Source organism: Nematolebias whitei, chromosome 12, assembly GCF_014905685.2.
Source record: "Nematolebias whitei isolate Nwh7 chromosome 12, NemWhi1, whole genome shotgun sequence".
NCBI classification, from domain to species: Eukaryota; Metazoa; Chordata; class Actinopteri; order Cyprinodontiformes; family Rivulidae; genus Nematolebias; species Nematolebias whitei.
Genome location: NC_056509.1, coordinates 38,547,008 through 38,555,574, shown reverse-complemented (window position 1 = coordinate 38,555,574; position 8,567 = coordinate 38,547,008). Strand labels below are relative to the sequence as shown.

The 8,567-nt window shown below is 39.1% G+C and overlaps 1 protein-coding gene across 1 annotated transcript in view; it reads left to right on the top strand.

The window, feature by feature from the left end:
• The window catches only part of sytl3 (synaptotagmin-like 3), a 9,598-nt gene extending 4,327 nt beyond the window's left edge, over positions 1-5,271 (top strand). Inside the window, exons 3-12 of the mRNA XM_037685553.1 lie at positions 308-375; positions 523-574; positions 654-720; positions 819-891; positions 3,007-3,134; positions 3,311-3,433; positions 3,513-3,682; positions 3,756-3,852; positions 3,938-4,108; positions 5,227-5,271. Of these exons, the coding sequence (XP_037541481.1) occupies positions 308-375; positions 523-574; positions 654-720; positions 819-891; positions 3,007-3,134; positions 3,311-3,433; positions 3,513-3,682; positions 3,756-3,852; positions 3,938-4,108; positions 5,227-5,271 (994 nt within the window). The remainder of the gene's footprint in view (positions 1-307; positions 376-522; positions 575-653; positions 721-818; positions 892-3,006; positions 3,135-3,310; positions 3,434-3,512; positions 3,683-3,755; positions 3,853-3,937; positions 4,109-5,226) is intronic.
• Positions 5,272-8,567: the final 3,296 nt, after the last annotated feature.

Below are 8,567 nucleotides of genomic sequence, written 5' to 3'. Positions count from 1 at the left end.
ATGTATGTATGTATGTATGTATGTATGTATGTATGTATGTATGTATGTATGTGTGCGTGTATGTATGTGTCTTTTTTGGCGTTATAGCCCCCCTTAGAAAAAACTCCACCAGCCACCACTGGTGTAAAATATGATTTTACTTGTTTTGTACGAATCACCTCCTTCACAAATTATCCACAAATAGATTATTAAAGGGATAGTTCATCCTTTTTTTTTTAAACTAACTGCACGTTCTACCTGTTCTTTTCCCTCGTTGGGCGTCGTCGTGTTGTCGTGTTTCTGATCACATCATATTTTCTCTCAACAGGGAGATGAAGATCAGGTCAGGACAGTGGTTTTTAGAGGAAAAAGCCAAGAAATTTCCCGTCACTGGAGGTTTGTTCTCACTCAGATGACATGTTTATATAACTTATTTTTCTGTAATCACACCAAGTGTTGATATTTTTAATTTTTTCAGATTTATTAATTAATACTTTTTTGACACTATTTTATTTTATATTTTGTTATATCTGTGTTTTACAGACAAATATAAGACAGTTGGAGAGAAACTGTTGGAGTTCTACGGTGTACAAAGGTAGGATTAACCTTTTTCAGTTTATTTAACGCTTAACTCGTTCAATCAATAGTTTTCCTCTTTTCTTTTAATATTGCAGACATATATCAGTCGTGCCTCCAACTCCTCCGCCCCATCTGGACTTTCAGTTTAGAAGCAGATTTAAGGTCAAATCATCCAACCAGATGCAATTTGGCTTTTATATCTTGCAGTAAAAGTGTAAAATTAATAAACGGGCTGCTTTTTATTGTGTTTTGATCTGCAGGAGCTGAAAAACTCAAAGACTTTCACCAAATCCATGGAGGATCTAATGGTTTGCTTCAAGAGTCACATTAAAAGTGAGTTTAAAACTATTCATGTGAGCTACGAAGGGGAATTTCTGAAAAACGTTCAGTTCTGACGTAGAAATGAGACTTCTGGTGAATATTGTCTCTTCTTACTGTGAAATCTGCCTGAATACACTAAATATACACACTGCAATAACCACACAGGAAGTACACTTGTAACAAGATGATGCAAAAAATAAAAACCAAAGTTGTCAAACCAACACCAGAAACAGCGGAGGAAAAGATTGTAAAGACATGTTGGTGTGCCAAATATCCTTTAGATGTTTTTCTGTCAGACAAATCTTAATTGACGCCTGATGAGGCAGCCACCTATTATTATCAACCTAACAAAGCGTTTCTTAACTTTATATCTTACCGTATTTTTCGGCCTATAAGTCACGGTGACTTATACGTCAAAGCGATGTATTTATGGGTTTTTTCCCCATATTTATAAACCAATTTTTGGCTGAGATACGACCGTTTTCATTCATTCTGACTGAAAATATTGAAGACTAACATTTTCAGCCGCTAGATGGCACTTGAGTAGTGTGGCGTGCTGTAGTGTCATGTAATAGGTAAAAGTGGCTATTAATGACACAATCAGGTTGCCACACCTGACACCTTCGTCCAGCTCGCCTGGAGCAACCATCAAATCAGTTTCATTTCATTGCACCACCCCGGTGAAATGCAGCTAATTTGACTATTGAAGTGCATTTATTAAGTAAAAGTTCAACTGAGACACACCCGAGATGGTGTATGGGGTCCGAGATCATGGAGGGGCAGGACAGCTGACTCGGGACCTGAAAGTCCTGGGTTCGATCCTCGGTCATTGCACATCTCGTGGTGTCACTGAGCAGGACACCCCATCCCCAGTTTCTCCCTTGGCGCCTCCAAAGGCTGCCCACGGCTCCACCTGGTGGTGGATGGGTTAAATGCAGAGAACCAATTTTGCCATTGTATGGAAACTTACAATGATGACAATACATACACATTATTATTATTATTACCTTTACTATAAAGTCGAGCAAACAAATAATTGTTTTTAGGTGGTCGTCTATTTAAATTTCAAAGAAATGCACAGCAAGTCGTCCCTCTGCTCACTGCTACTTCCGAGTATTGGCTTTAGAAAATGCAACTGATTTGACCATCAAAATGCATTTATTAAAGAAAAGTTAGACTGAGACACTTTTGCTATAATTTCAAGCAAACAAATAATTGTTTTTAGGTGTTAATCTTGTTAAATTTTGAAGCAATGCACACCGAGTCCCCCTGTGCACGCACCTATTTCCGCTTATCGGCTTTTGAAATGCAGCTGATTTGACCGTCAAAGTGCATTTATTAAGCAGAAGATAGACTGAGAAACACCTTTGCTATCATTTCGAGCAAACAAATAATTGTTTTTAAGTGTTAATCTAGTTAAATTCTTGTTAAAATCCTCCCATGCATGCTCCCGCGGCCGCCATTTGGCAGCCAATGGATTTTTAGCACAGCACCGGCCCACGTTGCCGGGTTGTTAGCGGTGATGCTTAACAAGCGCGATGCATCAGTGGTGACGCATAATAGATGCGACCTATATGGTGAAGAGACATATTTGTGGATTTTTCCACTTTATTAGACATATTTGGACTGATGCGACTTATACAGCAGAAAATATTTTACTCTTCCATTAACTTTAATGTGGCCTGAACCGCAACATGTACATGTACCCCAGAAATGTTATAGCAAAACGACCGGCTCGGCCCCGTGATGTGTGCTATTACTTTAACTGCAGTTTTGGGTTACCATGGCGACAACATTTGCAAACAAAGACGCCATTTTTCCCATTCAAAAAGCTTGACAGAACTCTCCACAGCCTCTAACTGACACAGTGAGGTCACATGACCTAGAGTAGAGAGCTCTCTGAAGAAAACCCATAAAGTCATCAAAGAAACTCTTCCTTCCGCCTCATCTTTTAAGATACGCTTATATAGTATATACTGTATCAAAACGTATGGATGTTTGTCATCTAAATTTTAAAATAGCCGCCACGTGGCAGTCCCCTTCAAAGTTTCTCCAGGAACTTTCTAGGTTAAACATTTTCTTCACTGTTGTCTAAAAGTTGGACTAACCAACGTTGTGCCCCAGCAGAAATTTCCAGTTCTCAGACTGATGTGCGAGGCGACCTGCTGACAGTGGACAACACCCAGAACAGGCATTGTTTTCAGTACTGCACCCAGAAGAGCCTGTCGGATACCAACATCAACAAATCCTGCTCCGTAAGTCCACCGCCACTGGAAACCGGCAGGAAAAGATAGAAAACGGTTTCGTTAAGATCACGTTCCAAAGAAAACAACACACGTGAATTTCAAAATTTAAAACTCAAAGAAAAGAGACTGAAGGTCATCAGAAAATCTGATGCAACTTTAAAATCTCAGATTTGTCTGTTTTCCAGCTTTCTAAAGTCGACAGTCTTCCAAACCTATTCAAGAAATTCAAAGACAGCGACCAGGATGGCTCGTCCACCGGAGCGGAGGAAGAAACCTCGTTCAGCTCTGAGCACTCGATTGGAAACAAGGTGAGTCGAAGCTTAAACACCTCCCACATCAGCTCGTAGATTACGATCATCATCTGCATCCTGTGTCTTCCCCTCTCAGGGCAGCGTCAGCAGCATCAGCACAGAATGTGGCGTCTTTGACAACATCTTAGTTGCCGGGGAGTTGGAGCTGGCCGTGGCCTACAACACCAACAGATGCTGTCTGGAGATCACAGTCGGCGCCTGCAGAAATCTGTCTTACGGCGACAGCAGGAAGAAAAAGTGCCACCCGTAAGGACAACTCAGCCCTGCAGCGTGCATTAAATATCCTGTTGTTCTCCGTTAAATCGTTCTGCTTGTTTAGTTACGTCAAACTCTACGTGCTGCCAGACAAGAGCAGCAAGATGAAGACGTCCCTGAAGAGGAACACGACAGATCCGGTTTATAATGAACTTTTAAAGGTAATCATTTGAAATATCAGTTTCATCAGCTGCCAATGATTTCTGTGTTTGTTTTTAATAAAGTTTCTGGTCTGCTTTTTGACAGCATGACATTGAGCGCCACCTGCTGTTTGGAAAGAGGCTGCAGGCCTCCGTGTGGCATTCAGGGGCCCTGAAAAGGAAAGTGTTCCTCGGTGAAGTTCTCATCCCACTTGATGGCTTGAAATCAGAAAACAAGGGTTCAGAGAGATTCCACTGGTACCCCCTGTGTCCGAAGGTAAAGCACATCATCTCTAAGGTTATAGCTCCACATCAGGTCCAAAACATTAAAAACAGCTGGGATGTTTTGCTCACACATTCTTACCAGATGAACTCTAAACTCTAACGCAAACACTCAGTCCTTGTAAAGGGGTCTGGTTCAACCCCAGATCGTTGATTCAAAGTAAGACATTATTGCAATTTACTGGTTTTTTGTAACAAAAGTGGCTTTTTATTAGGGATGCACGATATAAAATCCAATATCTGATATGACAATATGTTAAAACTTATTTGGCCGATAACCAATACCAATACTGATATTCTTTGTCCTAGACCTACTTGCAGAGACTACATAGCTTTCTCTGCTGTGGAATTAAAATCCTACATTATTCTGCATGGTCTTTGTCAGTTTGGCCTGCTACCAAATGCAGATGCCAAAAAGGGGCTGAAAATTCAACTTGGATTTTGTTTAATGTCAAATTTATTCATGACATTTACTCTTTCTAACACATTGACATCTCAACTGCATTGCTTATGCACTTATGAAAAGTGCATAAGTAGTAGTGCATTAATAGATATACTTGACAGTTTCTTAAATTAAAAATTAATTTAAAACAGAAGCCTTTTATATCATTGAGTTGTTTTCATGGAATGGCCGATGTACGATATTTAGCTTTATCGCTAATATTGGCCGATACCATGCCAATATCATTGTACCTACTTATAATCACCAAAATGTTGATTATGACTGTATTGACTTTATTTAAAAAAAACTATAGGTCTGAAAAAGACTGTAAATAGATTAATTTTACATAAACCTGTGAACGGACTCCTAGATAAGTTTAGCCTCCTGCTCTGGGACACTTCTACAGTCAAAAACTCAGTAGTTCCAACTCGAGCAGAGGGTCACAAAAGTTGTTAGAGTCAGTAAATTATGACAAACCCTCACCAGAACCTGGGATGAACTGTGTGTGATGTTACTGTGTGTAGTTTGTGGTATTGGTGCGTTATTAAGGTCAGTAACATCTGTTTCGTGTTTAGTTTCTAATCATTATTTTCATTCATTCATTTGGAACAATTGTCTGATAGGGAAAGTTTGTGTTTTTAATCTTGCTCTTGTTGTGTGCTTGTGTTCAGGCTGAGAATACAACGGCTGGCGCAGCGGAGCAAAATGGACATTAAGCTTTTTATGTTTAAGGTGAGCAGCTAACTGTCTTAAATCTCACATTTGTCTGTTATTGATTTATTGGTCGCTGGCTGCTGAAAGACGGGTAATAATGCAGCTGCTGAATGTAATGAATAAGTTTGTCTCCGTTTGACTTTAATCAAACGTTTTGAATTTTACACAAAAGTTTGATTTATGTTTTTGTTTTGGATCAGCGAAGTTCATATTTCTGTGACTGGATGATAAATGAATGAACTTTAAGTTTTTATTCCATCTGCTGTGCTGCATGTGATAACCAACAAATCAGAAGCTGACTCAGCACTTCTCAGAAGACGCACAGATAAGGAGACAGTTAAGCTAAAATCGGTAATATAAAAGTTCAAACAGGTCAGAAATGGGAACTAGAGAAATTGCATTTCCTGTGAAAATACAGTGTGAATACTTATTACTGAAAAACTTGCTGGAAAAACAGCTGAAATTGGCTTAAATAAACATGCTGAAATGTAGCTGAAATGGAAGAACAAGCCTAAATTAGCAGAAGAAAGAAGAAAGACCAAATATTTACTGAATTAGGTTCAAATAAGCAGAAATGAGCACAAAAAATAGGAAATTAGCTAAAAAAAAAATCTAAAATTAGCCAAATCTAAAAAGTAGCCATAAAGACAGAAAAAGTTTAACCTACGAGAAGGAAGTGGAAAGCTGAAATGAGCTAAATAAATACATTTTAAAAAGTGGAATTAGCTGAAAAAGCTAAAATTTGCATAAAACAGCTAAATAATAGCTGAAATAGCAGAAAAAGCTGAAACTAGCTGAAAAAGCTGAAAGGAGCATAACAAGCTGAAATTAAGATAAAGAAGTTAATTAGGCTGAAAGTAGCAGAAATTACCAAGACAAACTTGAATTTATCTGAAAACAGCTGAAATTAGCTAAAATATTTTCTAAAAGGGTAGCTGAAAATGTTAGAACAAGCTGAAATTAGCAGAAGAAAGCAGAAAGAACATGTTTGCCCACTTAGGCTGATAAAAGCAGAAATTAGCACAAAAAAAATGAAAGTATCTGAAAAAAGGTGACATGAGCAAAAAAAAAACATCTGAAAAGTAGCTAAAAAAGCAGAAAGAAGCTGAAATTACAAGAAGGAAGTGGAAGGAGCACTTTTTTTTTTTTGCTGATTTAAGCTGAACAAAGTTTAAATGAGTGCAAAAACATATTGAATTAGCTGAAAAGGCTTAAATTTAATCATAAAACAGTCTAAATTGTAGCTGAAATAGTAGAAAAAGCTGAAACTTGCAGAAATAAACTGAAAGGAACATAAGAAGTTAACATTAGCAGAAAGACGTTAGAAAAAGCATAAAAATGTTGTAGTTAGCAGAACGAATCTGAAAGGAGCACAAAACAGCTGAAATTAGCTGAAAACATGTTTAAATTTGCTCAAAAAAGCTGAAAGAAGCTGAATCAGAACAAAATGTAAAAGGAGCAGTAAAAGGTTGTAAACAGATCTAAAGATCTGAATGATGTAAAATGAGCTCAATTCATTTTCTACGAGAAATAAAGTGGCAGAAAAGGCTAAATATTTTAAAAAGCTAAAGTTGTACCGATTGTCCTGAAAGAGCTGAACGTTTTGATTTATGATTTGTGAAAATAGCTTGAAAACTGCAGGTCGATAAAGACGCCGAAAAATATACAGAAGAAAAATGGATCGCAATAGAGTGAACGCTTCATAAACATTCACACAATAAACCCCTAAAAGACAGCTTGAATCTTTCTCCTTTCAGCACTAGAGGTCAGAACAAGATCACTTTCAAACACTTCCATGTGAACACTGAGCAGCTCTTTTTGTTTCTCAGAGGTGAACACGAGGCCACACAGCAATAATTCAATCTCAGAGCTACCTTCCCATTAATGCAAACACTGGTCAGAGGGTAAATACTCTCACTGTGGCCCATCTGTGTGTACACTTCACCTGAGAGTGGCGGAGTGTGTGTGTTCTGGTGTGTGTGGATGAATGCACTGAAGGCGTCTGCATCAGTCCTGCGTATTTAAACAGTTTTTTTATGCTGCGTTTAGGTGCCTGGATCCAGGACGGAGGCGCAGATCTCTTTAGGACCACCCAGCTCTGAAAGGCCGAACTGGGACGAACTCTGAATCAGTTCTGCAGATCTGGGAGAGGCTTGATACTTTCTGAAGCAACACTTTACTTTAACTCCACCTGTAAAGAATTCCTAAGAACAATATGGACAATAGGCACGCATTACATAACTTTATATTTAACTCCTGCAAATAATTAAACTATTGATTATAAGATTTTTAGCCCTTCTCATTCAGATAATACAGTATTTATACAGTAGTCCCTCGTTTATTGTGTGTGTGCCATGGGGGGTGTCACATTCCAGACACTCCTTCAATGAGTGAAAATCCAGGAAGTAGCAACGTTATATTTATTTTGGTATTTGCAGATTTTAAGGCTTTAGAAACCTCTTGCAATGTTCTAAACTGATAAACCTACTAATTTTAACAACATACGTATATGTAGCTACTAAATTTTAACTCACCAGCTCTGCAGAACAGCAGCGGCTCAGTTCTGCTCCGACTTGGTTCCGTTTCGGTGGACCTACCCTGCCAGTTCTGGTTCTGGTCGTCTCTTTGGCTCGGGGTAGTGGCGTTGGGCTCCAGAGAGAAGCCGGATCTACGGCGGCGTGTCCCACACTCGGAAGTTCTCGTGGGCCGGCTGGCAGCTCTCGGGTTCACCAGTGAGTCTGGGGGTCCGGTTCTGGTCCAGGTCTGGTCCGATTCCTGGTGGGTTTCATGCAACTCTCTGCATCCACTGGGTGCCGAAGTCACTGTAAAGGACTGAACTTTTTCAGATCAGATCAAAACTTTCCCTCTATGTATTTCAGCAGAAGGCAACGGGGCTTCTGGGCGGGGCACTGTTGGCTTCTGGGAAATGTAGTTCTAGGCTTATTGAGAGAAAATGACAAAAAGGCAACGCCTGTCCAAAATATTTTATTTTTTCGTTAACTTTTTACTGTACAGTATCCTGTACTGTCCCAATCACGTGAGTAATAGTAAAGTTGACAATCAAGTACTTTTTCCCCTCGTGTTCAATTTTACTTTGAAAAAAAACGCAAAAGAGCGAGTCCGCAAAAGTCGAAATGCGATGTAGTAAGGGACTACTGTATTATATATATTGTATTTTATACATTAATTTACAATATTTCTGACTGTCAGAAGCTAAGACACGGGAAGCTAAAGGCCTAGCATTAGTTGAATGATGTCACCCGCCGCCTGTCGTGACAGTTTTAACTAGTCAGATCCT